The following is a 27,293-nucleotide window of genomic DNA, read 5'->3' on the forward strand; positions in this document are numbered from 1 at the left end:
AAATATGACGTATGCAACCAAAGCACACAGGGGGAAAAAGGATATTATGCCCACAGCAATGGTTAGATTCAAATACCTGAGCGCGAACTGTGCAAGCAAAGCCCCACATAGCTTTGTCAGGAGTGTTGTGTTCACGGCCACTCCTCATTTCAAAGGAGAAGGTGACTGTATCTCCTTCCACCTTAAAATTTAAGGGGGAAAAACAAGACACATCGTTTTCAGGACAGCAATGAATTTCAGAAATCACCTTTCAAAAGGACCACAATGATATTTCACTCCTTTTCTCACTCACTTTTTGACTGAACCACTCTGCCCTTTGGTGTAGACACTGAGCTTTCAAGGTCTCTCCTGACCAGGTAGTTTTGGGGAATAGGCTGCTGTGAATTGGACTATGACTGCCCCAGGACAGGATCAGAGTCAAGATTGGTCAAATCTGGAGCATTATTTCAGTCCATACATTCCTTAGTTTTCTATTCTTTCTTCCCTCCCCCTCTCTCTCCACTTGGCCAGCTCACTTGTGCTGAGAAGGCAGGCAAAAGGGCCACTGCTCTTGAAAAACACGGAAATGCTGGAAGACTCGCTCTATATTGTAGAACTAACGCCATGAGAAAGAACCAAATTCAGGTTAGAGAACACTTCAAAGTGTAACTCTAGAGTTAGCTTGTCTATGGCTGAATCAAAGAGGAAATAGAATATATATGCAATAAAGGCTGCAGGAAGAGACTCTGCAGCAGACCATAAAGGGCCTTCCAGTTCACAGAAGGTGGGGAGGCATGACCCCACCCCAAGCTTGAGAACGAAGTATGGTTTTTTGCTCTGAAAGTCCACATTCTTTTGAAAATACTTTGATCTACTTTGTGAAAAACTTCAGTGACCCTGGTGCTTGGATACCCATCCTAGGGAATCTAGCTAAGAAGGAAGCAGGAAGAACTAGTAGACCTTTTAGTGAACAGTGACAGAAACACTGTGACAAGCTCAGGACAGAGAGTAACTTGTGGAATGTACACTAGTCCTACACTGGACAGGAAGCTGACCGCCTAACGAGAGGGAGGTCACTATGAATGAAGAACTGTGTCTTCAAGCCTGACAGGGTACAATATACTCCAACCCAACCCCATCATAAATTTGTTTTTGGAATTGTAATTAATACTTGAGCCTGCGAGGGATGTAAGTTGGTTTCTCTTTTCTAGGAGGCGATTGTGACTGATACCATACCTTCACCAAGTCTTTCGGCCAACCAGTTCCTAAGACACTACGGCTGCCATATCCCAGCGTATTGCCTCCATATTCAGCAACCTTCCTACTGTTTGTGTTAGGCCCCGCGTATATCACCAACTTCAAAACAGAAAATATACTGTTAGACTGTAAAAGAAAAACAAAAACAACATCTACAAATAAAAAGGCTGCAAAACATATTTGTTTAAATATACATTTATAGGCACTGGTGTCATTACTTTTAACTAATAGTTCCTGATTTTTTTAGTATAACTGATTATTTCTTTGGGTATAATCATTACTATTTATAGGGCAGCCAAAAGGTAGTAGCAATCATTGAAATAAATTTATAGATTGCCATAATTTAACTGGTTAGGGGACAATAATTAAAATAGTCATACTCAACTGTCATACATGTATTTTAATAGCTATTTTAATTCTAATGAATGACCTTTAATTCATTAATACATCTAGCTTGCTGTTAAGACCTCCCCCAAATAAATAAGAAGAGCAAATTCAGATGGAAGTATTGTCCTATCTGCCATCACAACAAATGAAAAGTTCCCAAATTCTAAAACCTAATGAGCTGAGGACTTTTTTAGATGCAATAAATTGAAAATAAGCTAAATATTCTCAGGATGTCAGTTAGTGGTGTAAAAGCAAGATCTGGGCTAGAAAGGGAGTTGCTGCTGCTTGGGTCAGTTTTCACGTATCTGTACTTTAACCAAAGTTTCTAGTCCAAATAAAGCTTTGTGTCCAAATAACCAATTCTCCAACGCACAGGGAAACATCTGAAGTTCATCTGACAGACTTTCCAAGGGAGAAGATAGTCTCAATAAATAGCAAATAAATAAATAAATAGCAAAGCCTGTCATCTCTGACTTCATAAGTGATCTCAATTCAGTTCTAAAAACTGCACTATTGGGGCCCGGAGAGATAGCACAGCGGCGTTTGCCTTGCAAGCAGCCGATCCAGGACCTAAGGTGGTTGGTTCGAATCCCGGCGTCCCAAATGGTCCCCCGTGCCTGCCAGGAGCTATTTCTGAGCAGACAGCCAGGAGTAACCCCTGAGAACCGCCGGGTGTGGCCCAAAAACAAAAAAAAAAAAAAAAAAAAAAAAAAAGGCTGCACTATTGGGTCGGAGAGGTAGTACAATAGAGAGGACATTTGCCTTCCAAATGCCAACCCAGGTTCAATCCCTGGCTCCATAGAGGGCCGGCCCTTCAAGCACCACCAGGAGTAATCCTTGAGAGCAGAGCCAAAAGTAACTCAAGCATCGCAGGATGGCCCCCAACCCATAGGAAAATAAATAAGTAGTTTTTAATAGTTACCCTATTATCCTCCACACTAGCTATTCTGTGACTTCTCACCCTTTTGGATCTTTTGCTGCCCCACTGAAGGACCAGTGGGGAAGTGTCCCTTTTAGTTAAGCAGATAAGCTCTCAGTGCAGCCACCTTTATTGTTTGTTTTTGTTTTTGGGTCCCCCTTACCCCCAACCCCGGCAGCACTCAGGGGTTCCTCCTGGCTCTACACACAGAAATTGCTCCTGGCAGGCTCTCGGGGACCATATGGGATGCCAGGAATCGAATTCGGGTCTGTCCCAGGTTGGCCATGTGCAAGGCAAATGCCCTACCACTGTGCCAATCCGGCCCAATAATTCAGATTTTATTAAAAAAGCACTTCAACTCTTGACCCTTTTACTTATTAGCAAGAAGGGGAAGAAAGCCCCCAAGAAGTGCTTTGGGAATTCTGGCTCAATGTGGAGCCTGAGAGTTCAACACGGTATGCATACTAGATAAGTGCTTTTTTGTTTGTTTGGTTTGGTTTGGTTTGGGTCATACCCGGCAGCGCTCAGGGGTTCCTTCTGGCTCTATGCTCAGAATTCGCCCCTGGCAGGCACGGGGGACCATATGGGATACCGGGATTCGAACCACCGTCCTTCCGCATGCAAGGCAAATACCTTACCGCTGTGCCATCTCTCTGGCCCCAGATACATGCTTTAATATCTGTATTATGTTTCCAGCCCCTCCTCTTATTTATTTTTTGGTTTTGGGTCACACCAGCAGTGCTCAGGGGACCATATGAGATGCCAGGATTGAACATCATGCAAAGCAAATGCCCTACCTACTGTGCGGCCCTCGTCCTCCTCCTTTTATTTTTAATTATTAAAAATAACGAGAAAACTACGTTTCTTCAAAATCTAGGTGGGCCCTGAGGCAATGGCAAGAAAATAAAACTAATCTTTATTTATTTATTTATTTATTTTTTGAGATTTTGGGCCACAGCCGGTGATGCTCAGGGGTTACTCCTGGCTATGAGTTCAGAAATTGCCCCTGGCTTGGGGGACCATATAGGATGCAGCCGGGGGGGATCGAACTGCGGACAGTCCTAGATTAGCATGTGCAAGGCAAACGCCCTACCACTTGCGCCACTACTCCAGCCCCCAAAACTAATCATTTAAATCAGTGGTCCTCAAACTATGGCCTGCGGGCCACATATTGTATTTGTATCTGTTTTGTTTCTTCATTGAAAAAAAAGATATATGCAGTGTGCATAAGAATTTGTTCATAAGTTTTGTTTTTACTATAGTCAGACCCTCCAATGGTCTGAGGGACAGTGAACTGGCCCCCTGTTTAAAAAGTTTGAGGACACCTGATTTAAATAAAAAAAAAAAAAGCATAGGTCCTAATGTATCTGAAATTCTTCTGAAAGTCACCTTCTTCTATAAGATACATGAGATATCCCAAGAGCTCAACAGTGAGACCTTTCTAGCCGGATGGATGTTAACCATCTACAGGAATTCCAAGCATATGGGACGCAGGAGGTAAGAGAAAGGAAAGAAGCATCTTCTTGGGCTCAGATCTGTACTTTGGAGAGCAAACACGCCTGCTTTCGACAGAGCATGGAAACAAGTGGTCTGAGACTGACTGCAGGGATGCTATCTCTTAATCTCCCCAGTCACTACCCAGCAGGGAATTAGCTTAGCTGAGGCAAGCACTCTCGTGAGAAATCTGCATACAGAAGTCAGTCAAGAATGGCAAACAGCAGCAAAAAAAAAAACAGAAGAAGCGCCTAAGAAATCAGCTCATCGGCGTGTGACAGTATGAAGACGGGCTTGCTTACTTTGTCGTAGTCATACTGCGAAGAGCATCTGCTATCGAATCTAAGGTACAGGCAGCGCGCTCCGGGGATGTGGACTGTCTCCTTGAATTTATAGTTGTCTCTGACTGGATGAACTGTCTCCACGGTCTTCCCAGCAGCCCAGGGAGCAGGAATCTTTAGCCCCGTGAGAAAGCCTGGCTCTTCCTTCTCTTCCAGCATTCTAAGAACAGACAAAGTGATTTAGCATAGCTCCAGGAAAAGAAAAATACAAACATGGGGAACTCCCTCTCTGCTAATTTCCATGTAAAGTTACTTAGACAAACAAAAACAGGGGCCCATGCAATAGCACAGTGGTAGAGCACTTGCTCTGCAATCAGCTGACTCGGGATGAACTGGGGTTCGATCCCCAGTATCCCATTTGGTCCTGAGCCTGCCAGGAGTGATTTCTGAGTGCAAAGCCAAGAGTATACCCTGAGTGCCATCGGGTGTGGCTAACCCCCTCTCCAAAAATAAAAAAAGGGGGGAACAAGCCAGAGCAATAGCATAGTAGGTAGGGTGCTTGCCTTGCACAAAGCCAACCTGGATTCCATCCCAGGAATCCCATATGGTTCCCTGAACCTGTCAGGAGTAATTTCTGAATGCAGAGCCAGGAGTAACCCCTCAGAACTGCTGGGTATGCCCCCCCCCCAAAAAAAAAACACCAAAAATCCCATAAAGGTATAGTGAACAACCTTTGAACTGACCACATTCAAATTCCATAGGCTTAAGTCTTAAGAAGGTTCTGTCTATTGGTCTCTCAATGCCTATATGACTTCTCTATAATGTAATTCTCTTTGTTGTTGTTCTTATTTTATTTTTGTGTCACAGCCATCAGTGCTCAGGGCTTATTCCTGGTGGGGCTCAGGAGACCATATGGAGTGTTGGACATCAAACCACGTCAGCTGTGTGCAAGGCAAGCACTCTCCCTGCTGTACTATCATTGCTCTGACCCCTGAACTTTTCATTTTTATAAAAAGGAATCATATACTATGTACATTTCAGTGAAAGCTATAGCCATATAAATTTCACTCAACGTAAGTATACTGAAGTTCATTTTGTTTTTGCATATATCAAGAGTTGATTCCTTTTTATTGCTAAGTGGAATTTGTTTGTACAGATTTACTACAACTTGTGTATCCATTCACTAAGTGGAAAGATATTGAGTTGTTTCTTCTTTTTTTACCAAAGGTATTATGAATCTTCATATACAAGAACCTACTCTTTCTTTTTCTCTTATATAAATACCTGGTAAAGAATAGTCTTCAATGTTTAGAAATTTTTGTCATATTGGTTACAAAAGTCACAATAGGGGCCAGAGAGATAGCAGAGATAGCACAGGATGGTGATAGCGAAGAAAGATGGTGGTTCAAATCCCAGCATCCCATATGGTCCCCTAAGCCTACCAGGAGTGATTTCTTAGCATAGAGCCAGGAGTAACCCCTGAGCACTGCTCAGTGTGACCCAAAAACCAAAAAACAAAAAACAAAAAGTCACAATAGCTTATCTCCATCATTAAAATCCTTACTAATTTTGAAGTAATCTTTTTTTTTGGGGGGGGGGCCCACACCAATTTGATGCTCAGGGGTTACTCCTGGCTATGCGCTCAGAAATCGCCCCTGGCTTGGGGGGACTATATGGGACGCCAGGGGATCGAACCAAGGTCCGTTCCTTGGCTAGCGCTTGCAAGGCTTACCTCTAGCACCACCTCACCGGCCCCTGAACTAATCACTTGACCCATTAAATTTATTCTAATCTGTTCCAATCTACAATTCTACAAATTTTTTTTTTTTTTGGTTTTTGGGCCACACCCAGTGACACTCAGGGGTTACTCCTGGCTATGCGCTCAGAAGTCGCTCCTGGCTTGGGGGACCATATGGGACACCGGGGAATCGAACCGAGGTCCGTCCTAGGCTAGCACTGGCAAGGCAGGCACCAACCTCCAGCGCCACCGCCCGGCCCCCAATTTTTTTTTTTTTTGGTTTTTGGGCCACACTCGGTGACGCTCAGGGGTTACTCCTGGCTATGTGCTCAGAAGTCGCTCCTGGCTTGGGGGACCATATGGGACAGCGGGGGATCGAACCGCGGTCCGTCCTAGGCTAGCACTGGCAAGGCAGGCACCTTACCTCTAGCGCCACCGCCCGGCCCTACAAATTTTTTTTTGCTTTTTGGCCCACACCTGGTGATGCTCAGGGGTTACTCCTGGCTATGTGGCTCAGAAATCGCCTCTGGCTTGGGGGACCATATGAGATGCCAGGGGATCAAACAGTGATCCAGCCTAGGTTAGCACGTGCAAGGCAAACAGCCTACCACTTGTGCCACCACTCCAGCCTTAATTCTACAATTTAAAAAAAATTTTTTTTTTTTGTGGTTTTTGGGTCACACCCGGCAGTGCTCAGGGGTTATTCCTGGCTCCAGGCTCAGAAATTGCTCCTGGCAGGCACGAGGGACCATATGGGACGCCGGGATTCAAACTGATGACCTCCTACATGAAAGGCAAACACCTTACCTCCATGCTATCTCTCCGGCCCAATAATTTTCTTTCTTTCTTTCTTTCTTTTAGTTTTTGGGTTACACTCGGCAGCGCTCAGGGGTTTCCTGGCTCTATGCTCAGAAATTGCCTCTGGCAGGCACGAGGGACCATATGGGATGCCGGGATTCAAACCTCTGTCCTTCTGCATGCAAGGCAAATGCCTTACCTCCATATTATCTCTCCGGCCCCTAAATAATTTTATTTATTTATTTATTTAGGTTGGGGGGCCACACCTGGCGGTGCTCAGGGGTTACTCCTGGCTGTCTGCTCAGAAATATCTCCTAGCAGGCACGGGGGACCATATGGGACACCGGGATTTGAACCAATCATCTTTGGTTCTGGATCGGCTGCTTGCAAGGCAAACGCCGCTGTGCTATCTCTCCGGGCCCTATTTATTTATTTTTTTAATAATTTATTGTTTGACTAGTTTTTAGGCCACACCCAGGTGTACTCAGGGGTTACTCCTGGCTCTGCACTCAGAAATCACCCCTGGCAGGCTGGGGGACCATATGGGATGCTGGGAATTGAACTGGGTCCCTCCCAGGTCAGCTACATGAAAGGCAAATGCCCTAACACTGTGCTATATCTCCGGCCCCTAAAATTCTACAATTATCTAGAAAGTTTTGACCAGAATTATCTTTTCCCAGCTAGAAAATCCTTGCAAAGAAAAATTATTGTTGAGAAAGGAATCATGGCTTCCACCAGAAGCAAATCAGAGAGAGAGAATGAGAAAGGCAGAGAGAAAGAGAGAGAGAGAGAGAGAGAGAGAGAGAGAGAGAGAGAGAGAGAGAGAGAGAGAGAGAGAGAGAGAGAGAGAGAGAGAGAGAGAGAGAGAGAAGTAGGGAGAGAGAGACTCCTGTAGGAGAGCACCTCACCTCTCGTCAGGGAGTAGCCTGCCCTTCTGGTCGGCTGTGCCACATGGAGAACAGCCCAGATCAGCAAAAATCGGACACTGGGTTTTAAGCAGCAAGGCCGTCTGAAACACAAAAAGTATACCTTAAATGCTGATTGTCAGTTACATGAGTGTCACTAGAGGGAAACTCATCCATTAAATCATTTTATTTTGATTTCAGGGCCACATCAGGGGGTGCTCCAGAGTTTCTCCCAACTCTATGCTCAGGGGTTGATTCTGGCTGTGCTCAGGGGACCAAGTTGCACCAGAGACTGAACCTGGGTTTTCCACATACAAAGTATGTGCTCAGCCTGCTGCACTAGCTCTCGGGCTTGAGTCAAATATAGAATTCTCACCTAAGCGGGCATAGAGATTAATCAGGGGCAGGGGTATGGCCCTGTATGCAAGGTGGTCTGGAGTTTGAGCCAGGTGCCAACAAGGCTGTATTACCTGGCCCTAACTTTGGTATGTCCTTCAGACTGGCAGAGTGTCAGCAGGTGTGGATTTCTTTTTTTTTTTGGTTTTTGGGCCACACCCGGCAGTGCTCAGGGGTTACTCCTGGCTGTCTGCTCAGAAATAGCTCCTGGCAGGCACGGGGGACCATATGGGATGCCAGGATTCGAACCAACCACCTTTGGTCTTGGATCGGCTGCTTGCAAGGCAAACACCGCTGTGCTATCTCTCCGGGCCCAGGTGTGGATTTCTAAAGTGTGTCCCCAGGTTCATCTACATCACTCTGGCCTTTTATAATCATTTGAAAAAAAAAAAAAAATATATATATATATATATATTTGGGTTTTGGGCCACACCCAGCGGCGCTCAGGGGTTACTACTGGCTGTCTGCTCAGAAAAAGCTCCTGGCAGGCACGGGGAACCATATGGGACACCGGGATTTGAACCAACCACCTTTGGTCCTGGATCAGCTGCTTGCAAGGCAAACGCCGCTGTGCTATCTCTCCGGGCCCTAAAAATATTTTTTATTTAAGTAACATGTTCATAGTTGGGTTACAGTCACAAACAGAACACTCCCCTTCACCAGTGTAACATTCCCCCCTCCACCTTTCCATCCCCTGCCTGTATTTGAGACAGGCATTCCACTACAGTTATTTGTTTTTAAGTTCAATAAATTGTATTTTTTTTCCTTAAAGGATAAGAGTAAAAATATATAGAAAAAGTGTGATAGTGGCAATCACCGTTGTTTGCATAGGTCCAGAAAAATATGGGGAAAATGGAAAAAAAATCCTTGGCCTGATTACAAAAAGGCCTCACCCAGGAGGTTTATTGGCATAAGACCAACTCTGGGTTCCAGGCATACCAGTCTGTCCAACCTGAGTCATTCTCTGTGGTTCCGGTGAAACTTTTTCACACTTTAGCTATTGTTGGTATCAAGTTCTTATATTTAAAGATTCTGGATTCTGTGCATTTCTTTCATCGATGTCAGGCTAGTATGGAGCATCCTCTAGTTTCAGCATACCATTAAATGCGGAGCGATTTGCCCTGCAAGCAGATTGTTGCTGAGTCGTCTGGGTGTTGAAAGCACTCTTTGGAGTAAGTCAATGACAAAGCAGTGGTAGGTCTTCCCTGGTAGAGGCTTGAATCCTGGTAATGTTATAGACAATTGTGGTTGTTTCCATAGATGGTATCCATTATTCAGGTGTGTGTGGGCGATGCCCATTCTTCTGAGGCCTAAGCCAAATCATTATGCCAATGTTCAGGGTATAAGGCCTAATTGCATTACCAAATTTGTGTTCCCATCTCTATTAGATAAGAACTTGTTTGCGGGGCCGAAGAGATAGCATGGAGGTAAGGCATTTGCCTTTCATACAGGAGGTCATCGGTTCGAATCCTGGCGCCCCATATGGTCCCCTGTGCCTGCCAGGAGCAATTTCTGAGCCTGGAGCCAGGAATAACCCCTGAGCACTCCCGGGTGTGACCCAAAAAACAAAAAAAAAAAAAAAAAAAGAACTTGTTTGCATATGTATTATTTTCCCATTTTAATGTGCCTATGCAAAAGAGAAGCAATGCCACAAGATATTGTTGGTGTATCTGGGGGCTGACGAATAAATTCCAACATTCCCCGTAACTTGGTTCAAACATGAAATCTATACAGAGATACTCTTCTACCAGTATTGCTTATAAAACAGATCTCAAAAGGAGAAAATCAAATAACAAAACCAGTGGGCAAAATTGTCACTATATGAGGATGTTCAAAAAGAGTTATAGATGTTAAGGGAATACATCTGAGATATACAAAGGAGATACACGTGTCCCTTTTATGTTTTAGAAATAGTCCAGAGGGAGGGTGTTGTTTCCAAGACACCACTTTGGTCTGTGATTTGGACAAGCAAAGAGCACATGGAGCCATGTCCTCCCCGTGTTGCCTGCTGAAGCTTCGGACTCCCAGAGAGGCATTTGCTTCCTAATTGCTAGAAGTTGGAAGTTTTACCAGTCCTCTCTCAGCCCCTTGCAGGAACGAGGAAGCCTGGGGTCTCCTTTAAATTGCTCCTCGCTGGAACCCACTTGCTGGGACCCTGAGCAGGTATCCAGGAATAACCCTGGACCGGGAGGAAGGAGAAAGTTGTGGGGGGCAGCCGAGGCTGCATCTTCCCCTTAGCTTGGCCAAAAAGCCTACAGTGTGGAGCCATGCTGTCCACGTGTTGCCTGCTGAAGCTTCAGACTCCACCCAAAAAACTACTGTGAAAGACATGTAATCCACCTTGGCTAAAACAAAAATGATTAGTACAGAAAAACGGTTAAATGTGGGGTAATAGGAGGTGGGAGTGAGGAGTAAAAGAATAAAATGAGCTCCTGGGTGGCTTTCAGATTATGATAAGCAGATTAAACACTATGATATCCAAATATTTGTCAATGTGGTCACAATATGTTTCACAATGAACAGGTTTAGTAATGAAACTTCCCTGGGACTTCCTGAAGCCAGAACCTATTGTGCTGCTATTCCCACCTTGCTGGCTTGCATAAGGCATGTGGTCCAGGGGAAGCCCTGGAGTTCTGGAGGAAGGAGGTAGAGGGGTGCTGGGGTGACCCATGTCCCGCACCCCTTCCTAGGCCTGGTTAAAGAGGCCTTTGGGATGGCGCAGGGCTGCATCATTCTGTTTATTGCTAGAATAGATTATATCATTTATATTAGTTAAGAGAGGGCCAGATTGATTGCACAGTTGGGAGGGCGTTGGCCCTGCATGTGGCAATCTGGGTTCAATGCTGGGTATCCATATGGTCTATATCAGTGATGGCTAACCTTTTTGAGCCCGCATGCTCAAACTGCCGCACAAAATCAAAGAATTTCCTCAAAAGTGCCAGCACGTCAATTAAACCTTAATAACAAGATTTTAGTATCTAGGGACCGGAGAGATAGCATGGAAGTTAGGCGTTTGCTTTGAATGCAGAAGGACAGTGGTTCAAATCCCGGCATCCCATATGGTTTCCCCGAGCCTGCCAGGAGCGATTTCTGAGCGTAGAGCCAGGAGTAACTCCTGAGCGCTGCTGGGTGTGACCCAAAAATCAAAAAAAAAAAAAAAAAGATTTTAGTATCTAAAAACTATGTGGCACGTGCTGCATATCTTTTTTTTTTTTTTTTTTTTTTTTTTTTTGGTTTTTGGGCCACACCCGTTTGACGCTCAGGGGTTACTCCTGGCTATGTGCTCAGAAATCGCCCCTGGCTTGGGGGGACCATATGGGACGCCGGGGGATCGAACCGCGGTCCTTCCTTGGCTAGCGCTTGCAAGGCAGACACCTTACCTCCAGCGCCACCTACCCGGCCCCACGTGCTGCATATCTTAATTGCGGACCTTCCCGCGTGCCAGCTGTAAGGCCTTCACGTGCCACTGCTGGCACATGTGCCATAGGTTCGCCGTTGCAGGTCTATATGCACTACTAGGAGTCCGAAGCACTACTAGGAGTGATTCCTGAGTATAGAGCCAGGAGTAACCCTGAGCATTGCTGAGTGTCACCTTGACCACCCTAAAAGAAGGTACAATAAATTCAAGCTTCAACAAGAGTCAGAGAGAACAATGTAGACCATTTTAGTAAGATTTCTGTAGCACTGTAAAATAGCATTTTATTTAATTTTGGTGTTGGGGAAAGAGGAGTCCTTAAATTGTTTTGTTTTGTTTATATTTTGACGGAGGTACTGTTTAAAATACCGTTAATGATACTTTCGTACACACATCGTCCCAACACGACACCCAGAGAGCCTGCTTTTCTCCACCAAGGTCCCCAGGTCCCTTGCCATGTTTCCCCTTCCCCAGGAAAACTCAGTTATGTAGAATAACTCTCTAGTTCTGCTGTCTTCGTTCTAGAATAGCATGTTAATAGGTGACCCACAATCGAAGCCTCTAAAGAATGTGATAACTGAGGTAAGCAAATAAAACCTTTCTCCCTTCAAGATCTATCTTTATATCTCCCGTCCAATCAGATTTCCATCTGATTCAGAGATATGGCTGTATATCGCCCTCAGTGACTGTCACAATTTCACCATGTAAAGCGGGGCAGCAGAGCTGCTCTGGCAAAGCCAGGGTCCTACCTGACTGGTGTAGAGCACCAACTGCACCAGCTGAGGCATCAGGGCATCAGCCATGATCAGAGTCTGCAAGTTGGGATGCATCAGGGATGTCAGTAAAACCGGAAGAAGGTGACCAAGCATAGTAGCTTTAGTAACTTGTTCCAAGCCTTTCAACCTATAAAAGTCCAAGATAACATAACAGCCTAAGCAATACCCGATTGTAAAGGCACTCATGTCTTCTTTTTGTTTTCTTTTTTGGCAAAATGACATTGAGCATATGCAAGCAAGTACTTCACTGAGGTGTAACTACAGCTTCAGTACCAATGTCATTTTTGACTTGTTTTGAATTTTTGGGCCACACCCAGCTATGCTCAGGGATTACTCCTGGCAGTGCTCAGGGACTACATGGGGTTCTAGGGATTGAGCCCAGGTCAGCTGCATGCAAGGCAAATGCCCTACCCACCACAGAATCACAATATTAATTTTAGGGGTTTTTTTTGTGGGGGAGGGAGTCACACATCTGGTGGTACTCAGGGGTTACTCCTGACTTGAATTCAGGAATTAATCCTGGTGGGATCTGGGGAGCCAGATCTGGGATGTCAAGGATCGAACCCAAATTGCCTGTGTGCAAGGTAAGCACTATATCCACACTTGCTCTGAATCCCAACACAGTATCATTTTTATCTGGAAAATTATTTAATATATCTCTTTGAACTCATTGAGGACTTATAATTAAAGCAATTTAATTATTTTGTTTATTTGTTTTTGGGCCACACCCAGCAGTGCTCAGGGGGTTCTGGGGTACAAGTCAATTGCTTTACCTGCAGTACTATCTTGCCAGCCACACAACTTTCTCATTTTCATTTTTTTAATTGACTTAAAGAAAATGCACCATATAACTGACATAGTTGATCATAATACATTTGTTTCCAAATACGTGAAAACAAAGTTATTGAAAAAACAATAGAAAGAAAAATATAGAAGGGAAGAGAAGAAAGTCAATAAAAAGAAAAAGTATAGGTAGCAAACATATTTCTGAACTTTCTTATTTTCTCCTGCTGAAGGAGAGGAAGAGAATGGATAGCTAACCAGCAAAGATTCTCATCCTCCACCTCAGTATTTTTGCCAGAAGAAGTTTACACATCGCATTCCAGAGAGGCTCTTTAATGAAGAGTTCTTGGATGCAAACTGCTTCTTGAGGGGTACCACACAGCAAGAGGCAGTTCTCACACTAGTTCCTTACCTCTGCTCACGATCAGCTATGTCACTGTTTATAAGGGCAGTTGTGACCTGCTGTAGCATTTCCAACACTTCATCACATCCAGTCAGGATTTGGGTGGCCAGAGCCAAAATACTGACCTTTAGCTCCTAGGTAGAAAGTATCCTAATATTACTTTTCAGCTTTGGGATGAACAGACACTCACAATGACATGAAACATGCATTTAATGACGCATTTTCAAATGAGATAATGAGGAGGTGAGCATAAGCCCCAAGCAGTAAGTTCTGCTATGATGGCAAGTTGTGGTCTGAGTTGGGAGACTAAGGCCTGGAGTGCTGACAGAAATACGCAGTATTTTCCTGGGAGCACACGAGGCCCTAGGAGAAAAGACATTTCTCCCATTTCCCTCCAGCACAAGCGCTCCTGTGGCCAGCCCAGAAACTGTCCCGGTAGAAGACTGCCTTGGGTGGCATGAGGACAGCTGAAGAGAAAAACAGAACAATAAAAGGCACATGTAGAGGCGGTGAATAAAATGAGACAAAAACCCCACAACATTCTGAAACAGGACAAGTGACCTTTTTCTTCGTGTCTTAAATCTGTCACACTTGAAACTAGGCAAGTTAAAAACTTGAGTTAAAAGAGCGGGCTATTAAATGTTAAACCTGAATGTGGGTTATTAAACATTAAAAATACCTATTAGGGGGCCAGTGAGGTGGCGCTAGAGGTAAGGTGTCTGCCTTGCAATCGCTAGCCAAGGAAGGACCACGGTTCAATCCCCCGGCATCCCATACGGTCCCCCAAAGCCAGGGGCGATTTCTGAGTGCTTAGCCAGGAGTAACCCCTGAGCATCAAACGGGTGTGGTCCCAAAAACAAAAAAAAACCAAAAACAAAAACAAAAAAACCTATTAGAATTCATGGGAGTTCAAATACTACATGATTTGTTAAGATGCAGTAGTTAAAATCATACAATTTTTAATTTGTTTTCTATTAAAAAAACGTAACCAAGTCATAAGACAAAAATCTGTTTTTAATTATTCCTGATACTTAATAGTTAAGCCTATTCTTTTTTATTTATTTGTTTGTTTTTGGCAGCGCTCAGGGGTTCCTCCTGGTTCTACACTCAGAAATTGCTCCTGGCAGGCTCAGGGGACCATATGGGATGCTGGGATTTGAACCACCATCCTTCTGCATGCAAGGCAAACTCCCTATCTCCATGCTATCTCTCCGGTCCCACCTAGCCTATTCTACCTTTACTACAAGCATCCCCCTGTCACCATCCTGTCAATGGATTAATTAAGAACTTTAAAGTTTAACCCTTCAAATAGAAAACAACTGGCTTTCATTGGTAGAATTTTCTGGGGTCCCTTGTGGTATGATTAACATATTTTTATCATAAAGAGGAAAAGGAGGGGCCAAAACGGTGGCGCAAGCAGTAAGGCATGCCTGCCTTGCCGAGCTAGCCTAGGATAGACCACAGTTCCATCACTGGGTGTGACCCAAAAATCAAAAGCAAAAAGAGAGAGAGAGGAGAGAGAGAGGAGAGAGGAGAGAGAGAGGAGAGGGAGAGGAGAGAGAGAGGAGAGGGAGAGGAGAGGGAGAGAGAGAGGGAGAGAGGGAGAGAGAGAGAGAGAGGGAGGGAGAGAGAGAGAGAGAGAGAGAGAGAGAGAGAGAGAGAGAAAAGGAATTCTCAACTGACTATACGTCCTCACAGCAATCTGCAAAAGGCAATGGTTATCTTCCTTTTATTTATGAATAAAACCATGGCAAGAAAAATAAATAAATAGCAATTTATTTGGCGATGGGGGGTGTCACACGCGGCAGTGCTCAGGGGTTACTCCTGGCTCTACACTCAGAAATCGATCCTGGCAGGCTCAGGGGACCATATGGGATGCCTTACCTCCATGCTATCTCTCGGGCCCCATATCAGCAATTTAAATGACTAATTTATATATTTTGCCTGTTTAATAGCTAATTATACATACTCATAAATAAGAACTTGCAGACAAATATGATATCTACTGCAATAAGAAAAAGAAAAATGGGGCCCGGAGAGATAGCACAGCGGCGTTTGCCTTGCAAGCAGCCGATCCAGGACCAAAAGGTGGTTGGTTCAAATCCCGGTGTCCCATATGGTCCCCCGTGCCTGCCAGGAGCTATTTCTGAGCAGACAGCCAGGAGTAACCCCTGAGCACTGCCGGGTGTGGCCCAAAAACCAAAAAAAAAAAAAAAAAAAAAGAAAAAGAAAAATGACAGTGGCTATCACCTTTATAAATTCTGTGGTTACTTTTTTGGTACCTTTAAAATTTTTAAATTTAAGAAGAATAAAATACTTAAAAAATTTTTTTTGTTTGCTTTAGGGCCACATCTTGTTGTGCTCCTGGATTTGTGCTCAGAAATCACTCCTGGTAGACTTGGAAGACCATATGGGATGCCAGAGATGAAATCCAGATTGACTGCATGCTGGGCAAGAGCCCTATTCACTGTATTATTTCACTGGCCCCCATAAAGAATCAAATTCTTATTGATTTTTCTAATTTTCTCACAAAGATAAAATTCTAAATAACAGAGCAAACAAAAGCTTTGCATACCTATCATAATTGTAACATTCACTGCCATAAAATTGTTTAATTGCTATAAATGATCTCAGAGAGCAAATTATTGAATTTATACAAAAAATAACTATAAAATAATCAGAAAAAATGAAATAAACTAGAAGTTTAAAAGTTAAGTTACTCACTAATTATCCCCTATATTTTACTTTAAAACAATATACTGAATGGGACTAAAGAGATAGTACAGCAGGGTAGGGCATTGCCTTGCACCAAGGTTGACCTGGTTTAATCCCCAGCATCCCATATGAGTGCAGAGCCAGAAGTAACCCTGAGCATGACTGGGTATGGCCCCCAAACAAAACAAAATAAAACAAAACAAAAAGAATATACTTTAGGGCCGGGCGGTGGCGCTGAAGGTAAGGTGCCTGCCTTGCCTGCGCTAGCCTTGGACGGACCGCGGTTCGATCCCCCGTGTCCCATATGGTCCCCCAAGCCAGGAGCAACTTCTGAGCACATAGCCAGGAGTAACCCCTGAGTGTTACCGGGTGTGGCCCAAAAACCAAAAAAAAAAAAAGAATATACTTTAAAAATGTCTATGTAATAAGCAACCAAATTAGAAAATTTCTCAAATGCCATGCTTTCAGATATACTTATAACTTTCAGATAGGTATGAGATCACTTGTAAGTGTCATTTCTTACAGCTCTTAAAAACTCAGAAATTAAACAAAGGCACAGAAAGACTGACAGGAGCACATGGCTGATGCATTATGAGTGTGTCATAAATATGATCATCACTGTGCAGTGACATAAAAGTCTATGGAATGAGGACCCAGTACACACACACACACACACACACACACACACACACACACACACACACACACACACACACACACACACACACCGCCGCTTCTCTCTCTCTTCCCTCTCTCCCTCTCTCCTCCCCCTCCCTCTCTCTCTCTCTCTCCTCCCCCCCCCCTCTCTCTCTCACACACACACACAAGACTAGAAGCCACAGGGTGAGCTCTGACGTTGGAACACACAGAGTTAGCCGGGAAAGCTGTGCTGCAGACATGGGGTAAAAAAAGCATCGTTAGAATAAAGCTTGGTGTTTACCTGTACCTTCAATGTCTCTCCCTGCAGGGAGTTGTCACTGTCATCGCTCTCGTCGGGCTTAATCAAAATAGTGTTACTGAGAAGGTGGTTCTGAACTGCCATCAGATAGCGCAGGCAGGAAGAGGCGGCCTTTAATATAAATAAGGGCACTTACGTGAGCTAAATCCTACTGAGAGAAGGGAAGCATGTAATCCTCATGTTTTTACAAAGATTGACAAAGGAAGCAAAAGAGAAACTACAAAAGCAGACCAAGTTAGTTTTCCGATGACTGACTTATTTACTTTCCATACGTCTTCTGAAACAAGAGTCGATAGTTTCACCATCACATTCTGCCTTAACACACTGACCAATCATGATACTTACTTGGATTTCTGCCTCGACAAGTTTTCTCGAGTTCCCTTCACATCCACTCAGTCCGAGAAGACTATTAAAACCTCAAAAGAACCTTTTGAGTCCTATCAGTTTCTCTTAATAGTTCTATAGTTTGGAAATCAACGCTAAAGCGAAAGTTCAAGGGGGACTTCTCACTAATTTAAACAAAATGCAAACATCCAAACGCAGTCAAACTGCTAGTACATCAAGACATTTAATCAAATAATAAAGTCTTTGGAGACAGTGTTTTAAGTACAAAGTAAATATTCAAAGCATTGCATTGTCTCGTTCCACAGTTACAAAACATACATGGTCATCCACTGATTTTTATTAATCCCTATTTGCACGCTAAGTACACATACACCTCAATACAATAAAATAAAAAAACAAAAAAGAACATATGCGTGATTAGACAGACACGTGTTTACTTACAGGCACAGTTGAAAGGAGTTTTTGAAAATCATCCTTAGAGACAGTTTGGCACTTAGTGATTAAGATACACGATTCTCTGACAACGATCTTCAGAATATAGTGTAGAAGTTCGTCATTCAATCTTCAGAATACCCAGAAAATAAGATATTTATGGTTCAATAGAATAAATTAATTGCATATTTAATAGATGACATAGGATTCTAATTTTATATAACGTACAAAATACAAAATATGTTCCTAAATGTATACACATTTTATAATCAAGGGAATGCAAAATATAAACCAGTTCATTCTGTAAGCAAATCACTCAGGAAGAGTGCTAACAATTTTATGATCTAAATTAAGCAAATAAATATAAGACGGTACCCAATCACCAAGCCCAAGAGTTTATAACAAAACCAGCACCTTCTTCATCCCCTCCCTAGTTCTGACCATAACATTGCCCTTTCTCACAACAACATGGATCCTGGGCCTTGACTGACATTTCTTACCTAAGATCCATCTGTTAATTCTACTAAATACCGTTTACTACAGGTCCAAGTTTACTGATTATACTAAATCATGTTACCATAATTTCTGGGTACAACTGTAGCACTTACTCTCTTGCCACTGATCGGTCATGGCTTATACTTAACATGGTAATTTGATTAGATATTACACAGAATAACATTGATCAAACACAGTTAAGCGTAAATTATGTCCCGGTGAGAGCAACAGGCAGGCAGTGAATACTAGAACTGGAGTCACCTGTAATGATCGTCGTCCTCACTGCCGAACCGGTTGTTTTGAAGCTGTTCAGCTAAATTAGTTAAGATCACGTCTCTCAGCTGGGAAAGGCCGCTGTTTCTCTCGCCTGTCACAAAATAAGGCTGCATCAACTACCCGTGTAATGACACCAAGTAACTGATGCTATTTCAAATAGGTACTCGGGGCTGGAGCAAAATAGTACAGTGGGCAGGGCTCTTGCCACACATGGGCTGATCTGGGTTTGATCCTCAGCAACCCAAGTGGTTCCCAAGCTTGCCAGGAGTGATCCCTGAGCACAGAGCCAGGAATACGTCTGAACACAACTGAGTGTGCTCCTCCCACCTTGCTTCCCCAAGAAAAGATTCTGTAACAAGCAGCTTGTCAACAATCTAGGGGCAACAGATATAGACTAAATAAAAGCAGCAAAACTCACACCACAACTAATCAGACTTTATAAATCAGTAGATCTTGTTTTAAGCACAGTTGTGGGTGGGTGCAACAAGGATTTTACACTTAAAAAGGTATAAATCTGTACTCCCAAAGTTTCATGGCAGTATAAAACCAATGATAAGAAAATCATAAGATGTGTCTTATTTAAAAAGTAATGATGTGGGCCCGGAGAGATAGCACAGCGGCGTTTGCCTTGCAAGCAGCCGATCCAGGACCAAAGGTGGTTGGTTCGAATCCCGGTGTCCCATATGGTCCCCTGTGCCTGCCAGGAGCTATTTCTGAGCAGACAGCCAGGAGTAACCCCTGAGAACCGCCGGGTGTGACCCAAAAACCAAAAAAAAAAAAAAAAAAAGTAATGATGTGGGACCAGAATGACAGCATAGCAGGTAAGGTGTTTGCTTTGCACATGGCCAACCAGGGTTCTAGCCCCAGTATCCCCATATGGTCCCCTAAGCACTGCTAGGAATTACTCCTGAGTGTACCACCAAGTGTGGCCCCAAAATTAAAACAAACAAACAAACAGGGGCGACTGGGTCAGAGAGATATAGATACTACAGGGGTCCATCCTGGTTCATTCGCCAGCACTATTTTTGGTCCTCCAAGGACCACCAGGGGTCACTCCTGGTCAAGGAGCCAATAGATAACCCCAAAACAAAACAAAAATAATGGTGATGGCTAACATAGATATGAAAAAAATGATCTGTTGTCTTAAAAGTTAGTTCTTTCCTTAGGGACTTGAAAAGGATGTCTGCTAACGGTAATTGAGGGAGAAATCTCACCTTCTGTTAAAACCAGCTTTAGTAAGTTATTAATTTCAGTTTCACCTGGGTACAAGATATTTAAACCAGAGCTGAAATGACAGAAAAGCAAACAAAACTTTTAAATAAATGTATTGAAAAAGACAATTTCTGAATACTTAATTTCTAATAATGCCACGCTGATTACATAAAACTAAAATAAATTTTATCACTGAGACCATTTTACCTAAGCTCACAATCACGATATAGGCCAACTGACCTCCCACTAAATGGGAACCCCTCCCATCTGTGAGGTGATATAAAAGCACCTTCGCGGTTGTAAATGCAGAACTGACTGAAAAAACCATGTTTTGAAGCCAATGCCATCTGCCTCCTCTATGGGCCATCTTTTTTTTTTTTTTTTGGGTTTTTGGGCCACACCCGCCGATGCTCAGGGGTTATTCATGGCTGTCTGCTCAGAAATAGCTCCTGGCAGGCACGGGGGACTATATGGGACACCGGGATTCGGGATTCGAACTAACCACCTCAGGGGCTACTTCTGGCTCTATGCTCAGAAATCGTTCCCGGCAGGCTTGGGGGACCATATGGGATGCCGGGATTCGAACCACTGTCCTTCTGCATTCAAGGCAAATGCCTTATTTCCACACTATCTCTCCAGCCCCAGTGAAAAACATTTTTAAATAAGTAAAAAATTTTGCCCACTTGTTTAATAAAGTTTTTTTTAAAAGAATTTAAAAATTCTCTATGGGGTGGATGTTTTTATGGTAGACACATGGCATCTGCTTAAAATTAACCCCTGCTACCTACCCACAAGACAAAAAAGGCAAAAAAAAACCCTTTTCTGGATATTAGTCATCAACTATATGGTCACCTCACACACTGCTTGAAAAGCTGCTTTCAGCCGATCCAGGACCAAAGGTGGTTGGTTCGAATCCCGGTGTCCCACATGGTCCTCTGTGCCTGCCAGGAGCTATTTCTGAGCAGACAGCCAGGAGTAACCCCTGAGCACCGCCGGGTGTGGCCCAAAAAAAAAAAGAAAGAAAGAAAGAAAAGTTGCTTTCAGAGGGCCAGAGAGACAGCATGGAGGTGTCTTGCAATCAGAAGATTGCTGGTTCGAATCCTGGCATCCCATATGGTCCCCTGAGCCTGCCAGGAGCGATTTTTGAGCATAGAGCCAGGAGTAACCCCTGAGCCCTGAAGGGTGTGACCCAAAAACCAAAAAAAAGAAAAAAAGAAAAAAGAAAAAAAAACTGCTTTCAAACATACTTCCTTATTTCAAACCCCAGACCTAAAGTCTACAGGAATCTTGATCTCGAGTCACGAGTGGCCAAGAGGTTTCTTGGGGTGTGTGGGGGCACCTCTGGGGACACTCGGCGGTAACGCCGGGGCCACACGAAGAATCCCCCCTGGAAGCGGCTAGGGGAGTCCGAGTAGCACAGTGGCCGAGGTCGGGGTGTGATGGCTCAGAGGGCCCTGGGCAGGGCGGCCTCTGCTTCCTGCAAGCGCCCCGTCTCCGGAGTCGGGACACCAGGGACCCCCCCCTCAACTTGGCAGGGCTCTTGCACCCAGGTCGGGTCAGGCTGGGCTCCAGTCCCGACGCCTCGTCCCACGCTCGGGGGCGTCTCCGTTTAACAGTTTTAAGCACATTTTAGAAGGCTAGCACCTTTACGCGCTTAATTTACATTATGATTTTCATTAAAAGTGATGAATGGCACATTTTTTGGGTGAGGCCTAAACCAGTGCTCAGGGTCTACACTCAGTGCAGTGCTGAGGGGATCAGGCCTGGCAAGTATGCACTTCAGTAAGCTGGAGTAGAAGATTGGCAAGCCAGATTTGATCCCTAGCGACACATGATCCCCTGAGCACCTTGAACAGTGCTGAGTATGAGCCTAATTCCATGTGGAACCCACTTGCCAAAAAAGCATGTGCTCTCTAAGCCAGCTAACAGTGGGCACATTTTATGAGAAATGTTTTGTTGAGAAAACAAGCCTCAAACCAACCAAGGTTACGGCACTGGCAGGGCAAAGACTTGAACCCAAAGACTTGTAGAGCAGCATTTCTGCTGCAGAAACAAGAGCACAAGGGGCCACAGGGCTGCAACAGACAATCATGTGCCCAGCTTGCGAAAACACAATGCAGCCAGGAGAAGCATTTGGCACGAGGGCACTCATTCACTGCATACCTAATGGCAAGGCAGACTTCTTTCTGAATTTCATGGCAGATTTGATCTTTTGGAGCCATCAACAGCTGCCAAAGAAGCAATCCTGACCGCCGGATGATGTCTCGATTCCTTTCGGTTTGAGGGCTGAAGAAAAATTTAAATACCACCTAAAGAAACAGAAGGGGCAGAGCTAAAAACGCTAATTCTCTTGGGGATAAAACATCCCTGCGAAGAAAATACACACTGCTTTTATTTTATTTTTTTGTTGTTTTTGTTTTTGGGTCACACCTGGCTGCGCTCAGGGGTTACTCCTGGCTCTACGCTCAGAAATCTCTCCTGGCAGGCTCGGGGGACCATATGGGATGCCGGGATTCAAACCACTGTCCTCCTGCATGCAAGGCAAATGCCTACCTCCATGCTATCTCTCTGGCCCCCACCCTACTTTTATTATTAACTGTAATCTCTTCTACTGTATTGAGACAGGTGCGTATAACCTCTGTATTTAGATATAATATAAACGTTATGTATGTAACTTATGTAACATTTCCCCCTAATATATTCATTGCAATGAGCCACATAGAGCAATACTCTCATTAACCGAAATGCAAGGACTATAAGGATAATTCACCTTAAGCTTTGATTTGCATTTCTTTTTCGCTATTTTACCTTGTTTAGCTTGAAAATAGTGTTTTGGGGTCAGAGAGATATAATGGAGGTAGGGCATTTGCCTTGCATGCATAAGAATGGTGGTTCAAATCCCAGCATTCCTTATGGTCCCCCCTCTGTGCTTGCCAGAGATGATTTCTGAGCATAGAGCCAGGAGAAACCCCTGAGTGTTGCCGGGTGTGACCCAAAAATAATAAAAACAAAACAAAAATATTGTGTTTTACCTGAAACACGACGAGAATGCAGCGTATAATACAGGTATCTCCATTCACCATGGCCTTCTCCATGATGTCACAAATACTGCTAAGATGGTGTGCTTCAATAGGGTGCTGCTTGCCCAACACGCTTGTGATTGGAAGGTTGGGGTTCGTGGCGAGAAGATTGAGTTGGTGAATGCACATCGCACCAACGTGGTGCAATAATTGGTTTATAACCTCATTTGTGGTTATAGCCTCGTCTAGAAAAGGAAAGGAAACCCAGTGAGGAAAGGCATCTCTATGTGTGGTACCCAAGAAACAGCTCTATGTTCGAAGAGGGGCAGTGACAACACATTTCACTGCTCGCCCCTCTCCCACTCACTACCGTGACGCTGTACTCTCTCAGGCTGCTGTTGGGGACTCTTCTTGCCAGACAAGGAGGGAGCCTCACCTTTTGGCTCAGTGATGATATGGCTGACCCCAAGCCTCTGACAGACATAATGGAAAGCCTGATTGCCAGGATTACACCACTGATCGATATAGTCATTTGAACATGTCCACAGCATGTTGTTCACAGTATCATAACAGGCGCCTGCAAGAAAGCACACTTGGTCAGCCATCACACTGTCACCCATCTGTGGACATATTTATTAAAAATGTCCTTTTAACAAAAAGGCCACAACTACCATACAGCAGCCCTGGTGCACCACCAGGATGGCCCTTGTGGCCCAGGATTGTGAGGCCTACAATCTTCAGCAATGCTGACAATTCGTACTCTTGCTCTACCTGGAAAAGTAATACCTTTGGGCTAACTAGAAGGAAATCCTCAATTTCCAGTTTTTCTCAACTCCTATGTAGACTGGACTATGTCTCATAGAATAACTCCATTCTTAGCAACTGACTTACATGAACTTTTTAAATTCCAAATAGAACTTAAGAGGTTTACATTAAAATTTGGGCATAATAGGAATAATAAATATCAACACACAATGCAAAAAATAAGTCCTAGCAACCTCAGCTTTATAACCTAGGAGTCACAGCAAAGAGAACATCCCATTATGCTCATTATTTTGACAATAAAATGTCTCAAATCCTCAGAGGAAGCAAATGTTTCTTTGGCATGAGCTCTGAAAAGATTTGTCACAGGCATCATAACATAATAGCAACTTAGACAGAGGAATTTCATCTTCGTCAATTTCTTCCTTATATTAAGCCTCAGAACTGAACAGCAGGGGACAGAAAACAGCACAGCAGGTAGGGTGTTTGCCTTGCATGCAGCTGACCTGGATTCAATCCCTAGCATCCCATATGGTCTCCTAAACCTGCCAGGAGTGATTCCTGAGTGCAGAGCCAGCAGTACTATAAGCCTGAGCACTGCTGGGTGTGCCCCCCCCCCAAAAAAAAAATACCCCCGTTCACCAGTGCAACATTCCCACCTCCAATACCCCCCCCCGCCCCCATCCACCAACAAATCTTTTAAAGAAACAAAAACAGGGGCCAGAGAGATAGTACAGCAGGCAGGCTACTTCCCTTGCACACAGCCAACCAGGCTGGATCCTGGCACTCCATATGGCCTGAGTCCACCCAAGAGTCTTCCCTGAGCTCAGAACCCCAAACCTACTTATTAATGATATAAATGAAAAAGAAAAAAAAAGCAGGAAAATTGCAATGGGAAGTCGGCTATTGCTTTTTCTGGCAGAAATGATTAACCCTTTCAACTTTCCGAAGAAATGTGCACGTTCATCTCTTACCTAATCCAGGAACAAGAGCACCGCGCCCCAGTGAGCTTCCAGCAGCATCTATGAGATCTGCACGACTCGTAAACTGGCCATCCGAAATATTATATACCAAACTTGAGGCTAGGACTTTGAAAACAATGACCTGGTTAGAACCTGGCAGTGACAGTAAGTCTAATTTTTTTCTTTTTTTTAAATTTATTTAAAGAAAACGCATCACATAGTTTACATAACTGATCATAGTAAGTCTAATTTTTAATATTGAGTCTTCAGTCTTTGAATGAAGTGCTCATCGAAATGACACTACTTACTATTTGTTGTCTATTGGTGAAAACAATGGGAAGACAGAATATGCATCTAAGTCCACAAAAAAAATTGTCACAAGGAGCCGGGAAGGTAGCGCTAGAGGTAAGGTGCCTGCCTTGCAAGTGCTAGCCAAGGAAGGACCGTGGTTCGATCCCCCGGTGTCCCATATGGTCCCCCCAAGCCAGGAGCAATTTCTGAGCGCATAGCCAGGAGTAACCCCTGAGTGTCAAACGGGTGTGGCCCAAAAACCAAATAAAAGAGTCACAAAATATATTCATAAATTAAAAAAGGGGGGGTGTCAGAGTGATAGCACAGCAATTTTGTAATTGTATTTTTTTTTTTTTTTTTTTGGTTTTTGGGCCACACCCTGTGACGCTCAGGGGTTACTCCTGGCTATGCGCTCAGAAGTTGCTCCTGGCTTCTTGGGGGACCATATGGAATGCCGGGAGATCGAACCGCGGTCCGTCCTAGGCTAGCGCAGGCAAGGCAGGCACCTTACCTCCAGCGCCACCGCCCGGCCCCTGTAATTGTATTTTTTAGTCTTTGGTCCAAACCCAGTGATACTCAATTACTGCTAGTGGGCTCAGGGGACCATATGCAATACCAAGGATCAGACCAAGGTTGGCGAGGATCAAGGCAAGTGCCCTACCCAAAGTACTATCACTCTGGTCCTAGTATTATAATTATTTTGTTTAACATTTTGTAAATGTGTCCTAAAATAGAGATGTTTCTTTTTTTTGTTTGTTTTTGTTTGGTTTTTGGGTCACACCTGGCAGAGCTCAGGGGTCACTCCAGGCTCCATGCTCAGAAATCGCCCCTGGCAGGCTCAGGGGACCATATGGGATGCCAGGATTCGAACCACCAACCTTCTGAAGGCAAGGCAAGCGCCTTACCTCCATGCTATCTCTCTGGCCCCATAATAAAGGTTTTTCTTTAAGCAATAGTACAGTAAATAGAGTGTTTGCCTTGCATGAGACTAACCCAGACTCAATTCCCAGCACCCCATATAGTTCCTCGAGCACCATCAGGAGAGAATGTTGATCACAGAACCAGCAATAAGCCTTGGGAATTGCTGGTGTGACCGAAAAACAAAACAGAAAAAAAATCAATAAAGTAATATAAAGGAGTTTTACATTCTAATTTTTTTGTTTGTTTGTTTTTGGGCCACACCCGGTAGTGCTCAGGGGTTACTCCTGGCTTTATGCTCAGAAATAGCTCCTGGCAGGCATGGGGAACCATATGGGATGCCAGGGATTCGAACCAACCACCTTATGTCCTGAGTCGGCTAGCTGCAAGGCAAATGCCGCTGTGCTATCACTCCAGCCCCCTCTAATTTTTAATTTTAATAACTTTGGACTTCTATCACAGTGGAGAGAACCTTTGTGTGGTTTTAAGAAAATAATGTGGGGCTGGGCGGTGGCGCTAGAGGTAAGGTGCCTGCCTTGCCTGCGCTAGCCTTGGACGGATTGCGGTTCGATCCCCCGGCGTCCCATATGGTCCCCCAAGCCAGGAGCAACTTCTGAGCACATAGCCAGGAGTAACCCCTGAGCGTAAAACGGGTGTGGCCCAAAAACCAAAAAAAAAAAAAAAAAAAAGAAAATAATGTAACAATTGGGAGATAGGGCACAGAGATAGGGTGTTTGCCTTGCATGCAGTCGAATTAGGAAAAACCCAGATTCGATTCCTGGCATTTCATATGGTCCCCCAAGTCTACCAGAAGCGATTTCTGAGCGCAGAGCCAGGGGTAACCCCTGAGCACTGCCAAGTATTGTCCCCCAAAAGGAAAATAATGTAACAATAGATTGCTTTATTTCCGAAATTTTCCCAACTTCAATTATTCCTCCTGGTAATTTCACAGGAGTAGTCTCTTCCCAAGGTAGTTTGTAATTATCTACCAGAACTCTATTTTCATTTTTCCAGTCTATAATAATATTGGTAACAGATTTCATTACTATCAAGAGAACTATTGCAGACAACCAGTTAGCAAAATCAACTAGGAGAAAGCTTTAATTTTCAAAGTTTGAAATAAATTGAAAAATATTCAACAAATAAAATTCACGTACTTTTTAAAGACGACAAACCACTTGTTCCGCCGAAAAGAGAACGGGTGGCAGAGCTGCCTGAGCCCCCAGGAGGTGGGACCAACATGACCAAGTAAGTACCACAAGTGTATATGGGTGTCTTCCGGAGCATCTTCAGAGGGAGCCCACAGCTGGTATTCGCTGCAGAGAGGAATGCAAGTGATGAGAAAAAACATGTGACACGCAGGGAAATCTGACTGT

General features: G+C 44.0%; 1 protein-coding gene across 2 annotated transcripts in view; it reads right to left on the bottom strand.

Moving 5' to 3' along the window:
* The window catches only part of HECTD4 (HECT domain E3 ubiquitin protein ligase 4), a 168,525-nt gene that overhangs the window by 69,823 nt on the left and 71,409 nt on the right, over positions 1–27,293 (bottom strand). The window contains exons 9-23 of one of the 2 annotated variants that reach the window (XM_049789310.1): positions 27,075–27,233; positions 24,721–24,834; positions 23,421–23,561; positions 22,997–23,229; positions 22,128–22,273; positions 19,967–20,037; positions 18,738–18,843; positions 17,991–18,111; positions 17,193–17,315; positions 13,541–13,665; positions 12,319–12,472; positions 7,762–7,862; positions 4,339–4,537; positions 1,216–1,335; positions 77–181 (exon numbers count right to left, since the gene is read on the bottom strand). In XM_049789310.1, the coding sequence (XP_049645267.1) occupies positions 77–181; positions 1,216–1,335; positions 4,339–4,537; positions 7,762–7,862; positions 12,319–12,472; positions 13,541–13,665; positions 17,193–17,315; positions 17,991–18,111; positions 18,738–18,843; positions 19,967–20,037; positions 22,128–22,273; positions 22,997–23,229; positions 23,421–23,561; positions 24,721–24,834; positions 27,075–27,233 (2,018 nt within the window). Of the gene's footprint in view, positions 1–76; positions 182–1,215; positions 1,336–4,338; positions 4,538–7,761; positions 7,863–12,318; positions 12,473–13,540; positions 13,666–17,186; positions 17,316–17,990; positions 18,112–18,737; positions 18,844–19,966; positions 20,038–22,127; positions 22,274–22,996; positions 23,230–23,420; positions 23,562–24,720; positions 24,835–27,074; positions 27,234–27,293 lie in introns of both variants that reach the window. The other variant, XM_049789309.1, reaches the window with a different exon arrangement.

The sequence above is a fragment of the Suncus etruscus genome, chromosome 15 (genome assembly GCF_024139225.1).
Source record: "Suncus etruscus isolate mSunEtr1 chromosome 15, mSunEtr1.pri.cur, whole genome shotgun sequence".
Taxonomy (NCBI): Eukaryota; Metazoa; Chordata; class Mammalia; order Eulipotyphla; family Soricidae; genus Suncus; species Suncus etruscus.